Here is a 26,207-nt window from a genome sequence, read left to right as displayed (position 1 = left end):
GGGAGAGGCAAGAGGGAAGAGATATGGGGACATATGTATATGTATAACTGATTCACTTGGTTATAAAGCGGAAACTAACACACCATTGTAAAGCAATTATAATCCAATAAAGATGTTAAAAAAAGTCTCTTTTTAGATTATAACCTCTTTTTACTCTGTTAAGTTGTTAGTGAAAAGAGGTTATGAGGTTCAGGGTAAGAGTCTGGTCTTATTTTGCAAGAAGTTCTGTTTGGTTTTAGAAGTACCTTGAATTTTTCTTTCTAGAAACCCCCTAATCATCATATTATTTACCTCTGTTTGCTGCATATATTTATTGTGTTTATTATTACACATTTATATAAACCTAGCACAAGTCTTGCCACATATTAGGTGCTCAGTATATATTAGCCGAATAAATCTGCATTTTGTGAATATGCAGTGTTTACAGTCAGAATTACTTTACCCTTTCTTTCATTTTTTTGCAATGTCATTTTTTAAAATTAAAAAGAATTTTATTGAAGTATAGTGGATTTATAATATTGTGTTAGTTTCAGGTGTACAGCAAAGTGATTCAGATATATGTTCTTTTTCAGATTCTTTTCCATTATAGGTTATTACGATACACTGAATATAGTTCCCCGAGCTATACAGTTGGTCCTTGTTTACCTGTTTTATATACAGTAGTGTATATCTGTTAATCCCAAACTCCTAATTTATCCCTCCCCCACATTTCCCCTTGTGTAACCATAAGTTTGTTTTCTTTTTTTCTAAGTATTTATTTGTTTCTTTATTTTGGCTGTGCTGGGTCTTGGTTGCAGCACTTGGGATCTTGGCTGCAGCACGTGGGATCTAGTTGCGGCATTCCGACTTCTTAGTTACGGCATGTGGACTTCTTAGTTGCGGCATGAATGCGGGATCTAGTTCCTTAACCAGGAATTGAACCCGGGCCACCTGCATTGGGAGCACAGAGTCTTACCCACTGGACCACCAGGGAAGCCCCCTAAGTTTGTTTTCTGTCTGTGAGTCTATTTCTGTTTTGTAAGTAAGTTCAGTTGTATCATTTTTTTTTTTTAGATTCCACAAATAGGTGATATCATATGATATTTGTCTTTCTATGTCTGACTTACTTCACATTATGCACATGGCATTATTTCATTCTTTTTTTTTTTTCTTTGGCCATGCTGCATGGCTTGTGAGATCTCCGCTCCCTGACAAGGGATTGAACCCAGGCCATGGTAGTGAAAGCGTGGAGTCCTAACCACTAGGCAACCAGGGAGCGCTCTCCTTCTTTTTTATGGCTGAGTAACATTCCATTGTGTATGTATGTATGTATATACACACACACACACACACACACACACACACACACACACACACACAAACACACACGTATACCACATATTCTTTATCCATTCATCCGTTGATAGACATTTAGGTTGCCTCCATGCCTTGGCTATTGTAAATAGCACTGCTATGAGCATTGGGGTGTATGTATCTTTTCGAATTAGAGTTTTTTGTCTTCTCTGGATATATGCCCACGAGTGACATTGCTGGATCATATGGTAACTCTATTATTGTTTTTTTGAGGAACTTCCATACTGTTCTCCATAGTGGCTGTATCAATTTACATTCCCACCAACAGTTTTCTCCACACTGTCTTTAGTATTTATTATTTGTAAACTTATTGATAACTTGTAGTTGCCATTCTGACTTGTATGAGATGATACCTCACTGTAGTTTTGATTTGCATTTATCTGATAGTGATGTTGAGCATCTTTTCATGTGCCTGTTGGCCATCTGTATGTTTTCTTTGGAGAAATGTCTATTTAGGTTTTCTTCCCAATTTATTTTATTTATTTTTTAAAAAATGTTTATTTTTTATTTTATTTATATATTTTTAAACATCTTTATTGGAGTATAATTGCTTTACAATGGTGTGTTAGTTTCTGGTTTATAAAAAAGTGAATGAGTTATACATATACATATGTCCCCATATCTCTTCCCTCTTGCATCTCCCTCCCCCCCACCCTCCCTATGCCACCCTTCTAGGTGGTCACAAAGCACCGAGCTGATCTCCCTGTGTGCCCAATTTTTGATTGGGTTGTTTTTTCGATACTGAGTTTTATGAGCTATTTGTATATTTTGGCAATTAAGCCCTTATCAGTTCCATAATTTACACATATTTTCTTCCATTCTTTAGGTTGTCTTTTCATTTTGTTGATGGTTTTTTTTTTTTTTTTTGCTGTGGAAAAACTTTTAAGTTTAATTACGTCCCATTTGTTTATTTTTTAAAATTAATTTAATTTTGATTGCGTTGGTTCTTCATTGCTGCACGCGGGCCTTCTCTAGTTGCGGCGAGCAGGGACTACCCTTTATTGCGGTGCGCGTGCTTCTCATTGCGGTGGCTTCTCTTGTTGCGGAGCATGGGCTCTAGGCGTGCGGGCTTCAACAGATGTGGAACGCAGGTTCTAGAGCGCAGGCTCAGTAGTTGTGGCACATGGGCTTAGTTGCTCCGTGGCATGTGGGATCTTGCCGGACCAGGGCTCGAACCCGTGTCCCCTGCATTGGCAGGCGGATTCTTAATCACTGTGCCACCAGGGAAGTCCCTAATGTGTTTATTTTTGCTTCTGTTTCTTTTGCCTTGGGAGACAGATCTAAGAAGATACAGCTATTATTTATGTCTGAGAATGTTTTGTCTGTTCTCTTCTAGGAGTTTTATGGTGTCATGTCTTCTATTTAAGCATTTAAGCCATTTTGAGTTTATTTCTACATATGGTGTGAGGGAGTGTTCTAACTTCATGGATTTACATGCGGCTGTCCAGCTTTCCCAATACCAGTTGCTGAAGAGACTGTCTTTTCCCCATTGTATATTCTTGCCTCCTTTGTCTTTGTCATAGATTAATTGACCATAGGTACATGGGTTTATTTCTGGGCTGTGTTTATTGTGTTCCATTGATCTATATGTCTATTTTTGTGCCAATGTGACTACTATTTTAAATGGATGAATAATATTCCTTCTAGTGGATTTAGCATGTTTCTTCTGTGTATTTCTTTATTATTGGACATGTATGTTCTTAATTTTTCACTATTGTAAATAATGATGTATGGAACACTATTCAGTGCAGAGGTTATCCCCTCCATATTTTGGATTATTTCCAAAGGATAGAGTCTCAGAAAAGCAATTACTGTGTCAAAAGATACAAACATCACAAGCACTGGCACTGAAACTGTGATTAAAAATCTTCCAACAAATAAAAGTCCAGGACCAGATGGCTTCACAGGCAAATTCTATGAAACATTAGAGAAGAGCTAACACCTATCCTTCTCAAACTCTTCCAAAATATAGCAGAGGGAGGAACACTCCCAAGTTCATTATACGAGACCACCATCATCCTGATACCAAAACCAGACAAAGATGTCACAAAAAAAGAAAACTACAGGCCAAATCACTGATGAACATAGATGCAAAAATCCGCAACAAAATACTAGTAAACAGAATCCAGCAGCACATTAAAAGGATCATACACCACGATCAAGTGGGGTTTATCCCAGGAATGCAAGGATTCTTCAATATATGCAAATCAGTCAATGAGATACACCATATTACCAAATTGAAGGAGAAAAAGCATATGGTCATCTCAGTCGATGCAGAGAAAGCTTTCGACAAAATTCAACAACCATTTATGATAAAAACCGTCCAGAAAGTAGGCATAGAGGGAACTTACCTCAACATAATAAAGGCCATATATGACAGACCCACAGCCTACATCGTGCTCAACGGTGAAAAACTGAAACCATTTCCACTAAGATCAGGAACAAGACAAGGTTGCCCATTCTCACCACTCTTATTCAACATAGTTTTGGAAGTTTTAGCCACAGAAATCAGAGAAGAAAAAGAAATAAAAGGAATCCAAATCAGAAAAGAAGAAGTAAAGCTGTCACTGTTTGCAGATGACATGATACTATACATAGAGAATCCTAAAGATGCTACCAGAAAACTACTAGAGCTAATCAGTGAATTTGGTAAAGTAGCAGGAAACAAAATTAATGCACAGAAATCTCTTGCATTCCTATACACTAATGATGAAATATCTGAAAGTGAGATTAAGAAAACACTCCCATTTACCACTGCAACAAAAAGAATAAAATACCTAGGAATAAACCTACCTAAGGAGACAAAAGACCTGTATGCAGAAAATTATAAGACATTGATGAAAGAAATTAAAGATGATACTAATAGATGGAGAGATATACCATGTTCTTGGATTGGAAGAATCAACATTGTGAAAATGACTACTACCCAAAGCAATCGGCAGATTCAATGCAATCCCCATCAAACTACCACTGGCATTTTTCATATAACTAGAACAAAAAAATCTCACAATTTGTAGGGAAACACAAAAGACCCTGAATAGCCAAAGCAATCTTGAGAAAGAAAAACGGAGCTGGAGGAATCAGGCTCCCTGACTTCAGACTATACTACAAAGCTACAGTAATCAAGACAATATGGCACTGGTACAAAAACAGAAATATAGATGAATGGAACAGGATAGAAAGCCCAGAGATAAACCCATGAACATATGGTCACCTTATCTTTGATAAAGGAGGCAAGAATATGCAATGGAGAAAAGACAGCCTCTTCAGTAAGTGGTGCTGGGAAACTGGATAGCTACATGTAAAAGAATGAAATTTCAACAGTCCCTAACACCATACACAAAAATAAGCTCAAAACGGATTAAAGACCTAAATGTAAGGCCAGAAACTATCAAACTCTTAGAGGAAAACATAGGCAGAACACTCTGACATAAATCACAGCAAGATCCTTTATGACCCAGCTCCTAGAGCAATGGAAATAAAAACAAAAATAAACCAAGGGGACCTAATGAAACTTAAAAGCTTTTGCACAGCAAAGGAAACCATAAACAAGATGAAAAGACAACCTTGAGAATGGGAGAAGATATTTGCATATGAAGCAACTGACAAAGGATTAATCTCCACAGTTTACAAGAGCTCATGCAGCTCAATACCAAAAAAAACAAAGAATCCAATCCAAAAATGGGCAGAAGACCTAAATAGACATTTCTCCAAAGAAGATATACAGATTGCCAACAAACACGTGAAAGAATGCTCAACATCATTAATCATTAGAGAAATGCAAATCAAAACTACAGTGAGGGGCTTCCCTGATGTTGCAGTGGGTGGGAATCTGCCTGCTAATGCAGGGGACATGGGTTTGATCCCTGCCCCAGGAAGATTCCCACATGCCACAGAGCAACTAAGCCCGTGTGCCACAACTACTGAGATTGTGCTCTAGAGCCCGTGCTCTGTAACGAGAAGCCACGACAATGAGAAGCCCACACACGACTCGCTGCAACTAGAGAAAGCCCATGCACAGAACGAAGACCCGCCAGAGCCAAAAACAAAAACAAATACAAATAAATAAATTAATTATAAAACAAAAACAAGACACTACAATGCGATATCATCTCACACCGGTCAGAATGGCCATCATCAAAAAAATCTACAAACAGTAAATGCTGGAGAGGGTGTGGAGAAAAGGGAACCCTCTTGCACTGTTGGTTGGAATATAAATTGATACAGCCACTATGGAGAACAGTATGGAGGTTCCTTAAAAAACTAAAAATAGCACTACCATACAACCCAGCAATCCCACTACTGGGCATATACCCTGAGAAAACTATAATTCAAAAAGAGTCATGTACCACAATGTTCATTGCAGCTCTGTTTACAATAGCCAGGACATGGAAGCAACCTAAGTGTCCATCAACAGATGAATGGATAAAGAAGATGTGGCACATATATACAGTGGAATATTACTCAGGCATAAAAAGCAATGAAATTGAGTTATTTGTAGTGAGGTGGATCAACCTAGAGTCTCATACAGAGTGAAGTAAGTCAGAAGGAGAAAACCAAATACCGTATGAGAACACATATATATGGAATTCAAAAAAAAAATTTGTCTTGAAGAACCTAGGTGCAGGGACTCCCCTGGTGGTGCAGTGGTTAAGAATCCGCCTGCCAATGCGGGGGACATGGGTTCGAGCCCTGGTCTGGGAAGATTCCACATGCCGCGAAGCAACTAAGTCCGTGCACCACAACTAGTGAGCCTGCGTGCCACAACTACTGAAGCCCACGCGCCTAGAGCCTGTGCTCTGCAACATGAGAAGCCCGCGTACTGCAACGAAGAGTAGCCCCTTCTCGCCGCAACTAGAGAAAGCCCGTGAGGAGCAGTGAAGACCTAAGGCAACCAAAAATAAATAAATAAATATATTAAAAGAAGAAAAAAAAGAGGACTTAGAGGCAAGACGGGAATAAAGACGCCGACCTACTACAGAATGGACTTGAGGACATGGGGAGGGGGAAGGGTAAGCTGGGAGAAAGTGAGAGAGTGGTAGTGTATATATGGACATATGTACACTACCAAATGTAAAATAAATAGCTAGTGAGAATCAGTCACATAGCACAGGGAGATCAGCTTGGTGCTATATGACCAGCTAGAAGGGTGGGATCGGGAGGGTGGGAGGGAGGGAGGTGCAAGAGGGAAGAGATATCGGCACACATGTACATGTATAACTGATTCACTTTGTAATAAAGCAGAAACTAACACACCATTGTAAAGCAATTATACTCCAATAAAAATGTTAGAAAAAAAAAGGTATGAACATTTTTTGGCTCATGTTGTGAAATTGCTTTCCAAAATACCCAAAGTGGCAGCTTTAAGCTGTTTTACTGTGCATGTTTATTTTTCCACCTAAATACCATTTGTTCCTCTGGGAAATTTTAAGTCAAATATTAACTCCTTGTGCTTCTGATGAAACAAATCAAATAATATTTCATATGAAAGTCATCATTAGGTCAACTGTGGCGTGGGGATACTGTGTGAGAGAGATGGAGATGAGCATAATAATTAGCTGCAGAATAGTAGTGAAATGATGGCCATGCTACATAAATAATCCATTTAAAGGGAAGCTCATCAGGGAAATGAATTGTAGGGGGGAAAAGTGGTCTTGAGGAAATAAACTAAAATACAGTTGTGCACCGTTATTGTACACAAACTGAGTTTAATTTTTTTTCCAGTTATTCCTCTTAGTCGTATTACTACCAATATGTTTATGATAAGATAATGGTATATAGCTTCTATCATAGTCACTATAGCACACCGGGAGATTTAGGCCAGAGCTATGGCATATTGGTCTGAGGCAATAGTAGCACCCAGGACCAACTGTTGGCCTTCAGAGATCTCTTGCCAGAAACCAATCTACTGCAGATTTTATTCCTGAGATACTATGAGCTTGATTTATTTTTCCGTCCAGTTGACTGTGTTCCATCTGATAGATAAAACCAGAAGAAGCTACTAGAATCTTTGCCCCCATAATCCCTAGAACAGAACATAATAAAACAATAAATCTTATTATTTTAATATGTATTCTTTATTTAGCACTTTGGCAGGTAGTATAAGTGCTACATAAATTGAGTAAGATATGATCTTTGATTTCAAGGAGTCTAGTTGGGAAATGAGAGTAACAATAAAAACAAAGAATAAATGATACACAGTAGCATAGTTAATTGCTCAATTATGTAAAACTTAGTTAATATAGGAATTCAAAGAAGAGAGAGACCAATGAAGACTGTAATGGTTGCTGAAAACTTCATGTATGTTCTTGGTGCGGGTGAATTTGGATTTGAGTTACATAAAGATTATGGGAGGAGGTATATCAGGTGAAGCCAACAGTATGAATAAAGGTATGCAGGAATGAACAAGTTGTGTTCATGGGACAATAAGATAATTATTCTGTGGGTAAGTTTTTGGGAGAAAAGTTAAAATGGGACTAGATTATGGAGGACCTGTAAATGACCCACAGTAGTCACATAAACGTGAAACATGCACGAAAGAAAATATTATTGGAGGTGGACAGTATTTTAAGTGGCTAAGAAAATGTTTCTGTTGTACAGATTGAAGAAATGGCAGTAAACCTGTGGAACTGGGCAATTATCAAGAAAGGAGCTTTGGGTTTAAGTGAAGAGCAGAGCGCTAAATGTACGTATATGTTTTGTGACTCACATTATGAGGAGTATTCTTATTATACATGAGATTGTGTTCCTGCAGTTTAAATAATATTTTGACCTGTTCTTAGATGCAGATTTGTTAAAAGAAAACTAAACAAAACAACCCATAAGCAGTGGTTTCTCAAGCAAACCCTGCCTTGGTTTTGTGGTTTTTCAGAGCTTAGCTCCTTATTAATAGAAATTTAAAAGCGTAACTGCAAGAAATAGTCTGCTGGTGAACAACAGAGTTGATTAAAAATGAGGCAGGAAAATGAGAACTTGAAAAATTTCAAAGGACATGGATTATTTCCTTGGAGGAGAGATGATCAGAATCTTCAGGATTCTGAAGAACCATCAAATAGTAGTTTCTCCTCTCCATTAATAAAATAATGAAAAATGTTGCTATGTGAGGAATTCAGATTAAAAAGTCTGTAAAGAATAGTGTCTCCATGAGGTGGGTTAATGAACATTGGACTGAGTTACTGAGAAATAGAAGTTGTTTGTGAGAGCAAACAAGAATAACAACAAAACAAAACCCCAAAACCATATTCAGCTGCTTAGATGTATTAAATGTGATCTACTGTCTGGCAGAGTTTGAGTGCTTTAGCTAAATGGGCAGGGTCTAGTGTGCTGACAGTTACTGATTTCCATCAAGGATAGGGACAGTTAATGCATTTATGGAAAGTATATGTCCCATTATAAAGGATACACTGAGGCAACAAACCAAAAGGTGAATCTCTGGAGTGCTTGGCTTGTAGACAAATGAATTTTGTCTGTATGCAACAAATAGAATTTAATACTAAGTATTTATCTTTATGAATATAAACCAAACTGTATACGACTTCAGTGTATGTATAGGGTAATTAGTGGTTGATATAGTCAATAATATACTGACTTTTTAGCCCACTCCTCTATTAGGATGTTTAGAGAACAGTTCTGTCTCTTTAACTCTCAGATAAATGTTGATATCATTGCTCCTAGAAGCCTTAGATCTTATAGTTGTGAGGAGGGAAGAGTTGGAAATTCATCTGTGGGAGAAATTTAGTACACAGGTGAACTGTGTGATGTTAAAGTGCTTTAATTCTAAACTTCTCCCATTCTGCATATCAAGGAACATTGCTCTGGCTGTTTTTCACTGCTTGTCAAATACTGGGGATTTGGTAGATGAAGTGGGAGCTGCAGCCCTAGGACCGACCTTTCCTAATGTACTTACTCTGTATGTAGCAGTTCTTAGATATTTGGGTGCTTATTATGTGTATAATACTTTTAAGATACAGTGGAAAACGGGGTGTAGTGCAGGAAGCCTCTGATTTTAAAAAGTTTTATTCTCAGAATCTGTTGATTGGAAGATAACTTTGTCTCAAAAACAAATTCAGTGTGCCTGGATTGTGTTGAGATCAAAACGTCATTAAGATTTATGCACTATAATTTATTATTATTGGGAAGAATTATGGAACAATGAACAGAAATAGGAAAGGCAGAAGTAGAAGAATGACTCTTAAACTTTAGTTTTAGACCTGTTGTATTTGAGGTGACAATAAGGTTGGAGATGTGAGACTGGAGCTTGTGAGAAAGGTCGGGCTGCCTATAGATTTGATGGTTATTCACATGGAGATGACTGTTGAAGCCACAAGAATTGTTGAGTTCTCTGAGGGAGAAAATAAAGAGCAGTGGTTCTTAGATACTGATATAAATGAGAGTAACCTGTGGAGCCTTTTAAAATACAGATGCCCAGCCTCCACCATTGGAGGTTTTGATTTGGGGGGTTTAGGATGAAACCTGGGCATGACTGTAATTTGAAAAAATTTCTCAGGAATTCTCATGCATACCAAATATTAAGAACCAATGGTGTTGAGAGAACAGAGTACTGAGATTTTAACCTTAATTCTTCCAGTTACGGACTGGGAAGAAAAAGAGCAAGGATAGGAGACCACAAGTAACAGTCAAAATATTCTAGAGGAGACTCGCTACCCACTTATTGAGTACATACTCTCTCTCTCTTTTTTTTTCTCTGGTACGCGGGCCTCTCACTGCTGCGGCCTCTCCCGTTGCGGAGCACAGGCTCCGGACGCGCAGGCTCAGCGGCCATGGCTTACGAGCCCAGCCACTCCGCGGTATGTGGGATCTTCCCGGACCGGGGCACGAACCCGTGTCCCCTGCATCGGCAGGCGGACTCTTAACCACTGCGCCACCAGGGAAGCCCGAGTACATAATCTTTTATAGGGTTGTCAAACCATGTTATGGCAGGCAGTAGGTGAAAGGGACAAGGTAAGACTCCAGGGCAAAAATACCAGGCATACATTATGCTTGAGGATTTAGGAAGGAATGGGTTAAAGCTAAATAAACAGTAAAAATAAAGAATTCACAAATGCCAGAGGATGCAAATTTATATGTTGTTTAAAGTGAATTCAAATATCAAGCTGTGGGCACTGATGGAGCAGAGTAAGGCAGATGCAAGGAGTCAGTCAGCAAGCACCTAACCAAGATGTTTATAGTATAGAGGGGCCAAGAAGAGGCTGATGAGAAGACAAGGGTAGAACAACAGCAACAAAGACAACATCTTTATACTGAAGTAGCATTCTGTCTGCGCCTCAGGTGCCTTTGGCCTAAAGGCTTTATTGGTGATAACTATACACAGCTGGATCAAGAATGTGGGGCTGGAGCAAAGTTCTTAGACTAAGACATTTCCCACAGAGGGACACTGCTCAATGCTGAACCAGGATAGAGTGAGGCATAGGAAGTAGTATTTTTCAAAAAGGTTATTATGATCGTTGTGAAATGTAGCTGTGAAGTCAGGGAAGGTGATCTTCAGGAGTGCAGCTTTAGTAAAGTGGTAAAGATGCAAAACAGGTTGCAGGGCATTAAGGAGACGAGGGAGTAGCAATAAAACAGTAGCTCATTCAGTTCAAGAAGTTTGACAGTGGGAGGAAGAGGAGAAATGGGAGGGAAGCTTGAAGCACAGTGGGGTTGAATTTTGTCAAGGAAGGGAGATGGATATATTTGAAGGTAGAGGGAAAGGAGTAAATTGAGAGGGAAGCACTGAAGATATCTTTGGAGAGGGAAAATAATTGAGATCAGGGTCCTTGAGAGTACAGAAGAATTAGTAAACTTTGAAAACAATAAAGGAAACATTTTCAAAACTGGAAATGTGGGTTTCCCTGGTGGCGCAGTGGTTGGGAGTCCGCCTGCCGATGCGGGGGGCGTGGGTTTGTGCCCCGGTCCCGGAGGATCCCGCGTGCCATGGAGTGGCTGGGCCCATGGGCCGTGGCCGCTGGGCCTGCGCGTCCGGAGCCTGTGCTCCGTGGCGGGACGGGCCGCAGCGGTGAGAGGCCCGCGTACCTCAGAAAAACAAAACAAAACTGGAAATGCAGGACAATGTAAATATATGTTTAGAAATTATTTTACTGAAAGTTTTTTTCCCAGAAACAAATTAAATTTGTTGAGGGATGAATAAATTTTACATTTTGTAACGTTAATAAAAATTTGACTACATGGGGCTTTCCTGGTGGCGCAGTGGTTGAGAGTCCGCCTGCCGATGCAGGGGACACGGGTTCGTGCCCTGGTCCGGGAAGATCCCACATGCCGCGGAGCGGCTGGGCCCGTGAGCCATGGCCGCTGAGCCTGCGCGTCTGGAGCCTGTGCTCCACAACGCGACAGGCCACAACAGTGAGAGGCCCGCGTACCGCAAAAAAAGAGAAAAAATCTGACTACTTCAATTACCCGTAATTTAAGCTGGGCAAATCTTGTTTTTTTCATTGGAATATTAATTAAAAATGGTGTTAGCATAAGTAGAATGGCTGCTGAGGTTTAATAACATCAAGACAACTAGTTCAGTTATATGTGAAGTCATCTTTAATAAATTGGGTATGTTTTATGATGAAAGAAACCACACAACTAAAGAGGTTACAATTATTCAAACTTTCCTATTTTCAGGGTAAATGAACTGTGTAATGAAGATATCTGTATTTTCTAAGTTATGCTTCAAGAACTTTTACCTCATCTGCAGAAAATAATATATTTAGACCGTTTCACATTTTAGGAGAATAATCTTAAACTATTCTGATGTTCAGGAATTTTGTCAGATGTTGAATAGCTTTAGATTCCAGTTCTACTTAGAATTATTTTGCTGCCAGCATGGTACATACAAGAGCATCATGTGAGTCTTTGGGATTTAAGACAGGCAGAAATTAAAATTTGAAAATTAGATATCTGTCTGACTAAAGCATTAAGCCCATGATTCATTTGGTAATTTTCAGGTCATTTACTTCTGATAATTGATTTTTTAAAAAGACCTTTAAAGTTCTTATTTTTAACAACAAAAGTGGTTTCACTTCACTCCTCTTTTCTCTTTATATGTGTATATAAAAGGGGAATGAATGTTTTGTGTTTATGGGTATCTAATTACTGTTTTGCAGTACGGCATGTTGCTTGCAAGTTGGTATGTATGTGTGAAGGCTCAGCTGCTTCAGAAGAAGCTATTCAAAGACAAATTTTGGTAAGTCCTCATTAAATCAGGAGTAAGTGCAGATTCAGTGAGAGAGTCATTATTCCTGTGTAGTTGGTTGAAGTTAGTGTAAACCTGGAAGGGGGTTATATCCTTTAGTTCTAGCAATGTTACTTTTATAATAATTATATCTATTACAATTAAAGGTCTCAGCAGTACTGTAGTTATTACAGTGATTCAGTGGACTAAATATTGAACTTATAATTCAGGATTTATGAAAAGTAAGGAAAATAATAAAAAGTAATAGTTTTCTGCTCCATCCCTTTCTACCCCCTGTCTTGCTTCCTAGAGGCAAGTATGTTTTTTTAGTGGAAAGTATTTTTCCTAGTGTTTTAAAACAATATTTTATTGAAAAGCTCAAATGTACACATGAAGTAGAAAAGATAATATGATTCCCCTATTTACCTGTCACTCAGCTAGAGCAATCATCAACTCATGACCACTCTTGTTTCTTCTATATCTCCTCTAACAGCAAACCCCTAGCCCCATGGATTATTTTGAAATAAATCCAAAGAAGCATTATTTTTCCCATAAATATTTCAGTACATGTCTCTAAAAGACCGGATATCTTTTTTATTCAAACCCAATACCCATTATCATACCTGATAAAATTTAATAAAGATTTTTCTAAAATCATCAAATACCTAGTCTTCCCTCCCCCCAACCCTTCCCACCTCCCTCCCCCCACTTCTTTCCGGTTGGTTTTTTAGAATCAGGATTAAAGTCCACACCTTGTATTTTGTTAATATGTTCTATAGTTTACTTAAATTCTGGATTCTGATAACTGCATCCTTATGGTGTCATTTAATATAGTACTTTGTCCTCTGTTTTTCCTGTAAACTGGTAGTTAGATTTAGAAGCTTGATCTGATTCAGGTTCATTTTTGTCAAGAATAATTCATAGGCGGTATGGTGTACTTCCATCAGGAGGCACTAATGCCTACTTGTCTCTTTTCTGTTGTGTTAGTGTCCTTTGATGATTATTGTCCCCAGATCCATTATTTCTGTGGGGGTCTGCATATTCTAATTCTGTAGTTATTTTGTTTATTAACTGGAATAGAGAGAAACTTTCATCAACTATTTGGTTACTCTGAAGTATATTTTGTATAAGAAAGTCCTGACTCTTCCCCTTTATTTAACAGTTTTCAGAATAATGAGTTGGTTCTGTAACATCCTTAAATGATGACTGAGTGAGTTTTTTTTTTTAAAAGTATTACTGTGAACTCATGGATTTTAACATATTTAATGACTTTCAGTTCATTGTAGTTATTCTTATTGAAGCACAATGTCCTATTTTGGGCTGGAAGGAGCTTCTTTAAGTGATTCTGAGTCCTTTTGGCACGACCTCAGCAGTCTTTAATAGTTTCATTTGGTTTCCGATATGGCAAGATATCCAGGCTTACCTTGTATAGTTCCTACCCTAGACCTGGAATCAGCCATTCCTCTAAGGAGCCCTGCTTTCTTTTAGTGGAGAACGTTGTTTAGAACCCACAGTCTGGACATCACAAATGCTCATTACTATTGCACTGATTATTGTTTCTAGACCTTTTTAGTGGACAGAGCTATGACATATATTTTTTTTTAAGAGAGAAAGTATATAATGAGTTCATACTGATATTTCCAATTGATATTTAGGATTATAGGGTTTTACTTAGCTTCTTGATTTTATATTTGTGTGCCTTTGGTGCTAAAAATCTTGGTGCCTAACATTAAAGTAATGAATAACCTCTTTTATCCTAGAAAATGTATTTTTGAAACAGTTTCAGGATATAGCAATATCGATATTATTACTAAGAATAATTTCTAAAAACGTTTAGGAATTTTTTTGCACTTTTGTTCTTAGGATATACCTCAATAGGGATGTACAGTCAAAATATTGTGTTAATATTATTAAAATATCTTAAAATTACCTGAAATAATTCCTTTCCCTATGATTAAGCTATCGACTTGATATATAGATAGGTTTATTTGCTTCTGCTTGCTTTTGATTTTTGTGATTGCTCCCACCTACCCATTTTGATTGAATTTTGTTTTATTTAATTTATTTATTTATGGCTGTGTTGGGTCTTCTTTGCTGCACCCAGGCTTTCTCTAGTTGTGGCGAGCGGGGGCTACTCTTGTTGCGGTGCCTGGGCTTCTCATCACGGTGGCTTCTCTTGTTATGGAGCACTAGCTCTAGGCACGTGGGCTTCACTAGTTGCAGCACGTGGGCTCAGTAGTTGCGGAACGCGGGCCCTAGAGTGCATGGGCTTCAGTAGTTGTGGCGTGTGGGCTCAGTAGTTGTGGTGCACGGGCTTAGTTGCTCTGCGGCATGTGGGCTCTTTCTGGACCAGGGATCAAATCCATGTCCCCTGAATTGGCAGGCGGATTCTTAACCACTGCACCACCAGGGAAGTCCCTGAATTTTGTTTTATAATTATGTAAAATACTGACATGGTTCTGAGGTCAAGTCAAATCTAAAGGAAGTATATTCAGAGAAGTCTAGCTTCTATCTCTGTCCTCTTTACTCTGTTCCCTCCCTTCCCCTGTCGGTAACTATTTTGTTTATTTTATTGTTTATCCTTTTGATATGTGTGTATGTATGCATGACTTTATGTATTTTATTGAAGTATAGTTAATTTACAATAGGAGTTTCATGTGTACAACATAGTGATTCAATATTTTTATAGATTATACTCCATTTAAAGTTATTTCAAAATAATGGCTATATTTCCCTGTGCTGTGTAATATACCCTTGTTGCTTATTTATTTTATACATAATAGTTTGCATCTCTAAATCCCCAACCCCTTTCCTGTCCTTTCTTCCTTCCCTCTACCCACTGGTAGCCACTAGTTTGTTCTCTATATCTGTGAGTTTGTTTCTGTTTTGTTTTATATATTTGTTTGTCTTATCTTTTAGATTCCACATATAAGTGATAACATAGATTATTTCTCTTTCTCTCCTATTGTTTTTTTGAAACTTAAAAATATTTATTAATTCATTTATAATAACAGTAATCAAGGTATTACGTGTCAGCATAAATCACATTTTTAGCAGAAAATATCTGTATTTTCCAAAGCAAGAGAAAATATGTGAGAAGAGTGACATTGTTTTGCATTAAGTTCTTCTTACATAAAGTTACATCACATTTTTTTATTCAAACAGAAAGTCACAAAAATTATCATCATCCTCATCAGTTCACTCAGTCCCATGTAATTAATATTTTTTCATCTTGATCTTTTGTTAGCACTTTTATGAATTCATCAGTTTTCCATTAGAGTTCAGAAAATGCTTATTCATTCAGTTCAGCAGTATAGTCAGTTACCAGAAACCTGTACTTATCAGAGTCTTTTCCATGAATTCCTTGAAGATGAAACCCTTTTATAGGAAAAATTTTTTTTTTTTTGTGGTACACGGGCTTCTCACTGTCGTGGCCTCTCCCGTTGCAGAGCACAGGCTCTGGACGCGCAGGCTCAGCGGCCATGGCTCACGGGCCCAGCCGCTCTGCAGCATGTGGGATCTTCCCGGACCAGGGCACGAACCCGTGTCCCCTGCATCGGCAGGCGGACTGTCAACCACTGCGCCACCAGGGAAGCCCTATAGGAACATTTTTGCAAAAGAATCAGAGTACACGCAGAACTGTCTGTAAATGACAAAAGACTTAAAAATGACCACGGTTAAAGATTTGATGGAAGTTCATAATAATGCAATTCACAAGGAAATCTAGTATTTCTGACATATACATTTTAAAGTAATAACTAGAATTATGACTTATAACATTATACCAGAACATATAAGATTTTTAGGAATTTCATGTAATGTCTGAAACATTTATATTAACATATTTCCGTACAAATAACCCAAAGAAAGTTTAGTATTAGTTTTTCTAAATTTAATTATATTTTTTTCAACAGCAGCTTCTTATTAGTCATCAATTTTATACACATCAGTGTATATATGCCAATCCCAATCGCCCAATTCAGCACACCACCATCCCCACCCCACCGCAACTTTCCCCCCTTGGTGTCCATACGTTTGTTCTCTACATCTGTGTCTCAACTTCTACCTTGCAAACCAGTTCATATGTACCATTTTCTAGGTTCCACATACATGCGTTAATATACAATATTTGTTTTTCTTTTTCTGACTTACTTCACTCTCTGTGACAGTCTCTGGATCCATCTGCATCTCAGCAAATGACTCAATTTCGTTCCTTTTTATGGCTGAGTCCATTGTATATATGTACCACAACTTCTTTATCCATTTGTCTGTCGATGGGCATTTAGGTTGCTTCCATGCCCTGGCTATTTTAAATAGTGCTGCAATGAACATTGGGGTGCATGTGTCTTTTTGAATTATGGTTTTCTCTGGGTATATGCCCAGTAGTGGCATTGCTGGATCATATGGTAATTCTATTTTTAGTTTTTTAAGGAACCTCCATACTGTTCTCCATAGTGGCTATATCAGTTTACATTCCCACCAACAGTGCAAGAGGCTTCTCTTTTCTCCACACCCTCTCCAGCATTTCTTGTTTGTAGATTTGCTGATGATGCCCATTCTAACTGGTGTGAGGTGATACCTCATTGCAGGTTTTATTTGCATTTCTCTAATAATTAGTGATGTTGAGCAGCTTTTCATGTGCTTCTTGGCCATCTGTATGTCTTTGGAGAAATGTGTATTTAGGTCTTCTGACAGTTTTGGGACTGGGTTCTTTGTTTCTTTAATATTGAGCTGCATGAGCTGTTTATATATTTTGGAGATTAATCCTTTGTCCGTTGATTCGTTTGCAAATATTTTCTCCCATTCTGAGGGTTGTTTCTTCGTCTTGTTTATGGTTTCCCTTGCTGTGCAAAAGCTTTTAAGTTTCATTAGGTCCCATTTGTTTATTTTTGTTTTTATTTCCATTACTCTAGGAGGTGGATCAAAAGAGATCTTGCTCTGATTTATGTCAAAGTGTGTTCTGCCTGTTTTCCTCTAAGAGTTTTATAGTGCCCGGTCTTACATTTAGGTCTCTAATCCATTTTGAGTTTATTTTTGTGTATGATGTTAGGGAGTGTTCTAATTTCATTCTTTTACATGTAGCTGTCCAGTTTTCCCAGCACCACTTATTGAAGAGACTGTCTTTTCTCCATTGTATATCCTTGCCTCCTTTGTCATAGATTAGTTGACCATAGGTTCGTGGGTTTCTCTCTGGGCTTTCTATCTTGTTCCATTGATCTATGTTTCTGTTTTTGTGCCAGTACCATATTGTCTTGATTACTGTAGCTTTATAGTATAGTCTGAAGTTAGGGAGTCTGATTCCTCCAGCTCTGTTTTATTCCCTCAAGACTGCTTTGGCTATTCGGGGTCTTTGGTGTCTCCATACAAATTTTAAGATTTTTTGTTCTAGTTATGTAAAAAATGCCATTTGTAATTTGATAGGGATTGCCTTGAATCTGTAGATTGCTTTGGGTAATATAGTCATTTTCACAATATTGATTCTTGAAATCCAAGAACATGGTATATCTCTCCATCTGTTGGTATCATCTTTAATTTCTTCATCAGTGTCTTATAGTTTTTTGCATACAGGTCTTTTGACTCCCTAGGTATGTTTATTCCTAGGTATTTTATTCTTTTTGTTGCAATGGTAAATGGGAGTGTTTTCTTAATTTCTCTTTCAGATTTTTCATCATTAGTGTATAGGAATGCCAGAGATTTCTGTGCATTAATTTTGTATCCTGCAACTTTACCAAATTCATTGATTAGCTCTAGTAGTTTTCTGGTGACATCTTTAGGGTACTCTGTGTATAGTATCATGTCATCTGCAAACAGTGACAGTTTTACTTTTTCTTTTCCAATTTGTATTCCTTTTATTTCTTTTTCTTCTCTGATTTCCGTGGCTAGGACTTGCAAAACTATGTTGAATAATAGTGATGAGAGTGGACATCCTTGTCTTGTTCCTGATCTTAGAGGAAATGCTTTCAGTTTTTTACCATTGAGAATGATGTTTGCTGTGGGTTTGTCATATATGGCCTCTATTATGTTGAGGTAGGTTCCCTCTCTGCCCACTTTCTGAAGTTTTTATCATAAATGGGTGTTGAGTTCTGTCAAAAGCTTTTTCTGCATCCATTGAGATGATCATATGGTTTTTATTCTTCAGTTTGTTAATATAGTGCATCACATTGATTGATTTGTGTATATTGAAGAATCCTTGCATCCCTGGGGTAAACCCCACTTTATCATGGTGTATGATCCTTTTAACGTGTTGTTGGATTCTGTTTGCTAGTATTTTGTTGAGGATTTTTGCATCTGTATTCATCAGTGATATTGGTCTGTAGTTTTCTTTTTTTGTAGTATCTTTGCCTGGTTTTGGTATCTGGTTGATGGTGGCCTCATAGAGTGAGTTTGGGAGTGTTCCTTCCTCTGTGGTTTTTTGGAAGGGTTTGAAAAGGATGGGTGTTAGCTCTTCGCTAAATGTTTGATAGAATTCACCTGTGAAGCCATCTGGTCCCGGACTTTTGTTTGTTGGAAGATTTTTAATCACAGTTTCAATTTTATTACTTGTGATTGGTCTGTTCATATTTTCTATTTCTTCCTGGTTCAGTCTTGCAAGGTTATATACCTTTCTAAGAATTTGTCCATTTCTTCTAGGTTGTCCATTTTATTGGCATAGAGTTGCTTGTAGTAGTCTCTTAGGATGCTTTGTATTTCTGCGGTGTCTGTTGTAACTTCTCCTTTTTCATTTCTAATTTTATTTATTTGAGTTCTCTCCCTCTTCTTCTTGATGAGTTTGGCTAATGGTTTATCAATTTTGTTTATCTTCTCAAAGAACCAGCTTTTGGTTTTATTGATCTGTGCTATTGTTTTCTTTGTTTCTATTTCATTTTTTTCTGGTCTGATCTTTATGATTTCTTTCCTTCTGCTAACTTTGGGTTGTGTTTGTTCTTCTTTCTCCAGTTCCTTTAGGTGTAAGGTTAGATCGTTTATTTGAGGCTTTTCTTGTTTCTTGAGGTAGGCTTGTATAGCTATAAACTTCCCTCTTAGAACTGCTTTTGCTGTATCCCATAGGTTTTGGATTGTCGTGTTTTTATTGTCATTTGTCTCTATGTACTCTTTGATGTCCTCTTTGATTTCTTCAGTGATCTCTTGGTTATTTAGTAATGTATTGTTTAGCCTCCATGTGTCTGTGTTTTTTACGTTTTTCTCCCTGTAGTTCATTTCTAATCTCATAGCGTTGAGGTCAGAAAAGATGCTTGATGTGATTTCAATTTCCTTAAATTTACTGAGGCTTGATTTGTGACCCAAGATGTGATCTATCCTGGAGAGTGTTCCGTGCTCACTTGAGAAGAAAGTGTAATCTGCTGTTTTTGGATGGAATGTCCTATAAATATCAATTACATCTATTTGGTCTATTGTGTCATTTAAAGCTTGTGTTTCCTTGTTTATTTTCATTTTGGATGATCTGTCCATTGGTGTAAGTGAGGTGTTAAATTCCCCCACTATTATTGTGTTACTGTCAATTTCCTCTTTTATAGCTGTTCACAGTTGCCTTATGTATTGAGGTGCTCCTATGTTGGGTGCATATATATTTATAATTGTTATATCTTCTTCTTGGATTGATCCCTTGATCATTATGTAGTGTCCTTCCTTGTCTCTTGTAATATTCTTTATTTTAAAGTCTATTTTATCTGATATGAGTATTGTTACTCCAGCTTTTTTTTGATTTCCATTTGCATGGAATATCTTTTTCCATCCCCTCACTTTCAGTCTGTATGTGTCCCTAGGTCTGAGGTGGGTCTTTTGTAGACAGCATATAGATGGATCTTGTGTTTGTATACATTCAGCAAGCCTGTGTCTTTTGGTTGGAGCATTTAATCCATTCACGTTAAGGTAATTAACGATAATGTATGTTCCTAGGACCATTTTCTTAATTGTTTTGGGTTTGTGTTTGTAGGTCCTTTTCTTCTCTTGTGTTTCCCACTTAGAGAAGTTCCTTTAGCTTTTGTTGTAGAGCTGGTTTGGTGGTGCTGAATTCCCTTAGCTTTTGCTTGTCTGTAAAGCTTTTGATTTCTCCATCGAATCTGAATGAGATCCTTGCCCGGTAGAGTAATCTTGGTTATAGGTTCTTCACTTTCATCACTTAAAGTACATCATGACACTCCCTTCTGGCTTGTGGAATTTCTGCTGAGAAATCAGCTGTTAAACTTATGGGAGTTCCCTGGTATGTTATTTGTCATTTTTCCCTTACTGCTTTCAATAATTTTTCTTTGTCTTTAATTTTTGCCAATTTGATTACTATGTGTCTCAGCGTGGGTTTATACTGTATGGGACTTGTTGCGCTTCCTGGACTTGGGTGGTTATTTCCTTTCCCATGTTAGGGAAGTTTTCGACTATAATGTCTTCAAATACTTTCTCTCATCCTCTCTCTCTCTCTTCTCCTTCTGGGACCCCTATGATGCGAAAGTTGTTGCATTTAATGTTGTCCCACAGGTCTCTTAGGCTGTCTTCATTTCTTTTCATTCTTTTTTCTTTATTCTGTTCTGCAGCAGTGAATTCCATCATTCTGTCTTCCAGGTCACTTATCCGTTCTTCTGCCTCACTTATTCTGTTATTGATTCTTTCTAATGTAGTTTTCATTTCAGTTATTGTATTGTTCATCTCTGTTTGTTTGTTCTTTAATTCTTCTTGGTCTTTGTTAAACATTTCTTGCATCTTCTCGATATTTGCCTCCATTCTTTTTCTGAGGTCCTGGATCGTCTTCGCTCTCATTCTGAATTCTTTTTCTGGAAGGTTGCCTATCTCCACTTTATTTAGGTTTTTTTTGGGGGGGGTTATCTTGTTCCTTCATGTGGTACAAATCCCACTTGGCTTCAAAATCTGATTCTCTAGGAATTCCTCCTTCTGTTGCCGGACCCCCAGGTTGGGAAGCCTGACGTGGGGCTCAGAACCTTCATTCCAGTGGGTGGACTTCTGTGGTATAAGTGTTCTCCAGTCTGTGAGTCACCCACCCAGCAGTTATGGGATTGGATTTTATTGTGATTGCGCCCCTCCTACCATCTCATTGTGGCTTCTCCTTTGTCTTTGGATGTGGGGTATCTTTTTTGGTGAGTTCCAGTGTCTTCCTGTCGATGATTTCCAGCAGCTTGTTGTGACTCCGGTGTTCTCACAAGAGGGAGTGAGAGCACGTCCTTCTGCTCCACCATCTTGTTTCCTCTCTCTACTTTTGCTTTTTAAATATAAGCAAATAGGTATTTATTCATATCTCTGCCTGCCCCGAGTGTCTTAGATAATTGGTAGTATTCCATATGTATACTTTTCTCCACCTTTTTTTTTTTACCCAATTTAACATTATATCTGACAGATCACTCCATAGCAGTATATAGAGATAGGCGTTTTCTTTTTTTTTTTTGCTACATAGCATTCAGTTGGTGCATGTAACTTGTCATATTCAAGCAGCCCTCTTTGATGGACATTTGGATGTTGCAGTGAATTGCCTTGTGCATATATCTTTTCCTATTTTAAGGCTATTGCTTGTAACCATTTTTGTTTTTACTTCTCACGTTTACTTTCATATATCTTAATCATATGGTTGTATCACTGTATTAGTTTGCTAGGGCTGCCATAACAAAATACTATACAGTGGGTGGTCTAAACATTAGAAATTTATTTTCCCACAGTTGTGTCCAAGATCATGATCCAAAATCATGTCCAGGATCAAGGTGTTGGAAGGTTTGTTTTCTCCTGAGGCCTCTCTCCTTGGCTTGCAGATGGCTGCCTTTTCTCTGTGTCCTCATATGGCATTTCCTCTGTGTGGGCACACACCTGGTGTCCCTTTGTGTGTCCAAATTTCTTCTTAAAAGGACACCAGTCAGATTGGATTAGGGCACACCTAATGGTGTCATTTTAACGTCATCATTTTGTTAAAGGCCCTATCTTTAAATACAGTCACATTCTGAGGTACTGGGAGCTGGGACTTCAACATATGAATTTTTTGGTGGGAGGGGTCGACACAATTCAGCCTACAATAATTAAATCTTGATTTATCAGCTTCGTATATGGTCTGTTTCTTTCTGTTATGATAGATGGAGATTTATCTCATCATATATTACCTCCCCTACTCCTTTCAGTTTTTGTTAATTATACTGTTTTTAATTTAATTATTATTATTATTTTAATTGAAATTTATTTAATTGAAATTTATTTATTTTAATATGTTTAAGTTTTTATTTCTCCATCAGTTTTGGAGAGTATATCTTTACTTTCAACTCTGTGAAGATATTAGTACCTTTATCATTCTCTCTCCCTTTCCCCACCATTACCCTTCTAACTTCTGTTACCTCTCACATTTGCATTTTTGGCTTTATTGATTTCAAAGAATGGAACCTAAAAGGAGCATTTTATTGATTATGACTACTGTTTAATTCTGTGGATAATAATGGTATTTCTCTTTATGTTTCCATCTACTTGCTGTCTTAATTCTATTTCCTTAGGTATTCTGTTTGTTGAGTGTGATGTCCTTTCATATTATTGGTTACCCTCAAACATTTGGTGATTCTTGCTTATATTTAATTTGAGATTCCTTGATAGTCTTCTGTGTCACACTGTTTACTGTAACTGAATCCAGTGACTGATGGAGAATTAAGACCAGAGGTTTTGCATTGACCTGTGTTGTCAGCCACCTGGAACTCTGTTTTTCTCTAGCCTAAGTGATTGTACTTACTGTTCCTTTCTGGGGAGGAGGGGAGAATATATCTGTTGGGGATGAAGCCTACTGCCTGATACTCCTCCTGTTCATATCCAGAATGTTTCCACATTTTGCATTTTCGTGCATTTTAGGATATGGGATTTTGCCTCATTCCATTTGCTGTTTTTCAGAGGTTCTTCATAATTTCATATCAACTAAAAACGCCCCTTATTTTTCAGGACTATTATTAATAAGAAAAATATGTATATTTTTCTTTTATTTATAGAAAATATATATAAATCCCTAGAAAGGATATATATATCATATAAATATATATATATCCTTTCTAGGGGTTCATAGTATATAAAATTTATAGTATATATTATATATATTTATAGTATATAAAATTTATAGTATATCATAGTATGTACTATATACACATCATTTCTAGGGATTTATAATAGAAGGGGTGGCTGTAGTGTGTGCTCAATCCTCTATCTTGATTCAGTCCTTGTTTGCTTCCACAGTATTTGTGCATATTACTTAGCAACTATTTATTTAGGTGTCTGTCAGTTATAATACTGTGAGCTTCTTCAGGGTGCCTGGCATGTAAAGGATACATAGTAAACGTTTGCTGGTCTAAGAAAAATTTTATTAGAGACATAGTTAAAAACTAGAACCGAGGTATGTTGACTTATGGTCTAGTGCTTATCATATAACTTTCTTCAAGTATGTGAGGCATTAAGTTTTTTTTTTTAAGATGGTGGTAGGAGTTTATTAATTTATTTATTTTTGCTGTGTTGCGTCTTTGTTTCTGTGCGTGGGCTTTCTCTAGCTGTGGCAAGCGGGGGCCACTCTTCATCGCGGTGCGTGGGCCTCTCACTATCGCGGCCTCTCTTGTTGCGGAGCACAGGCTCCAGACGCGCAGGCTCAGTAGTTGTGGCTCACAGACCTAGTTGCTCCGTGGCATGTGGGATGCTCCCAGACCAGGGCTCGAACCCGTGTCCCCTGCATTAGCAGGCAGATTCTCAAGCACTGCGCCACCAGGGAAGCCCCAGGCATTAAGTTTTAGAACTTTCTCTTCCTGTCTAAATTATCTCAATGTTTTCTTTTAGTATTTTCTTAGAAGATGTGTTTCCAAGTATATTAATTTTTTATTATTGCTTTTCTTAAGACCATTTCTCTTTAATTATGGAGTTCTGAGCAGAGCACAGAAGTCTAATAAATGCTGTTAGTTTTTTGTTTTCTCTGGATTACACTACTGAATATGAACAGAGAATTAAATGTTTTCTCCAATATAATCCTCAGTCAGTTTTGAAGAGGTGTGAGTTTTTAAAAATTATTTTCTAACTTCTTTCTTCCAGATGAATCTGAAAACAGGAAAAGGATGGGTGGATGGTGGAAATGCTGTGATCGCTGATGAATTTTTTCAAGCTGCCATGGCTGTAAGTTACCATTGATTTTTAGCTGTGGCAGTTATTAGTAACAATTGTGGTTATTCTCATCATTACATTGTATTGTGGTTTATTTTCCAGGGTCTGGAGAAGTTATATGTCAAATTAATGCAGAGTTGCTCCACTGAGTTCCATGTGACTATGCAGAAGACTGCTACGGAGAGGGACGTTTTCAGAGTGCTTTCTTACCAAGCAGAGTCAGTAGGTATCATAGTCAGTAGGGCCTCACAGTGGGGCATTTTATATACGTAAATGCAAAAGTGATGACATATAACCTATTAGAAGAAAGTCTGGTGTCATTGGTCTTTTATAGGATATTATATTTGGCCTTTTTAATCTGTTTTGTATCTGAAGGTGACATTACTAATGGTGATTGGTACCTATCTGGGTGGGTGAGATTGAAAAGACTTATATAACTAATCATCATTTTCAACCACTGCATGTAATACCTATCATTTATTTGTGGCAGTGGCTTCTACTTGAAATACCTGTCTCTGTGGATATCTTACATTCACAGTCTACCTAAAATATTTGCCCAAAAAGAGCCTTCACATTTGCAATTATTCTGGGTTATTCGCTGATGTTTTCTAAAAGTCTGCTGGTGTCAGTGTTCAGAGTTGTACTTTACCTCAGTTTGGCTTGTGGGTTTCCTTCTTTTGTCACCATGCAGTTAGGTGTGCATTTTCAGTTGACAAAATGTAAGCTGTGATGAGTTTACTCTCTGAAATTATGTAATTCTAGAAATGAAAGAGACCTTAAGAATCATCTAGCGTAATCTTAGTTTTATTTTTTAACATCTTCATTGAGATATTTATAATTTGTATACTATAAAATTAACACATTTTAAATGTACAATTCAATGGTTTTAGTATATTCATGGAATTGTACAACCTTCACCACAGTCTTAAGTTTAAAACATTTTCATTACCCCAAAAGAAACCCCCTATCCATTAGCAGTCACTCCCTATTCCTCCTGACCCCAGCACTAGCAACCACTAATATATTTTCTGTCTTTATAGATTTACCTGTTCTGGGCATTTCATATAAATGAAATCATACAGTATTTGATCTTTTGTGATTAGCTTCTTTTACTTAGCATGTTTTCAAGGTTATCTATGTTGTAGCATGTATCAATATTTTTATTACAAACTAATGTTATACTGTATGGATATACCAAATTTTGTTTATCCATTCATCTATTGATGAACATTTGGATTGTTTCCAGTTTGGGGCTATTATGAATAATTCTGCTGTGAATATTCATGTACATATTTTTGTGTGTACATTTTTACATTTCTCTTGGATATATACCTAGGAGTAGAATTGCTGAATAACATTACTACTCTATGTTTAACCTCTTGTGAAACTGCCAGACTGTTTTCCACTGTGGCTGTACCATTTTACACTGCCACTAGTCTCTGAGGGCTCCAATTTCTGCATATCTTTGAGTTTTATAGATTTAGCACTTACATTTAGGTCTTTGATCCATTTCAAGTTAATTTTTGAGTATGGCATGGGGTGGGAGTCCAGCTGCATTCTTTTGCATATAGCTATCCAGTTG

General features: G+C 37.5%; 1 protein-coding gene across 1 annotated transcript in view; it reads left to right on the top strand.

Moving 5' to 3' along the window:
• Positions 1–26,207, top strand: part of TEX11 (testis expressed 11) — a gene marked incomplete at its 5' end in the record, with an annotated part of 336,930 nt that overhangs the window by 8,178 nt on the left and 302,545 nt on the right. The window contains 4 exons of the mRNA XM_029241408.1: positions 7,954–8,038; positions 12,462–12,541; positions 24,557–24,637; positions 24,728–24,847. Of these exons, the coding sequence (XP_029097241.1) occupies positions 7,954–8,038; positions 12,462–12,541; positions 24,557–24,637; positions 24,728–24,847 (366 nt within the window). The remainder of the gene's footprint in view (positions 1–7,953; positions 8,039–12,461; positions 12,542–24,556; positions 24,638–24,727; positions 24,848–26,207) is intronic.

This window comes from Monodon monoceros, unplaced genomic scaffold (genome assembly GCF_005190385.1).
Source record: "Monodon monoceros isolate NGI ecotype Baffin Bay Population unplaced genomic scaffold, NGI_Narwhal_1 Super_Scaffold_22, whole genome shotgun sequence".
Lineage (NCBI taxonomy): Eukaryota > Metazoa > Chordata > Mammalia > Artiodactyla > Monodontidae > Monodon > Monodon monoceros.
Note: the sequence above shows the minus strand (reverse complement) of the source record. Positions and strands in the feature narration are given on the sequence as shown.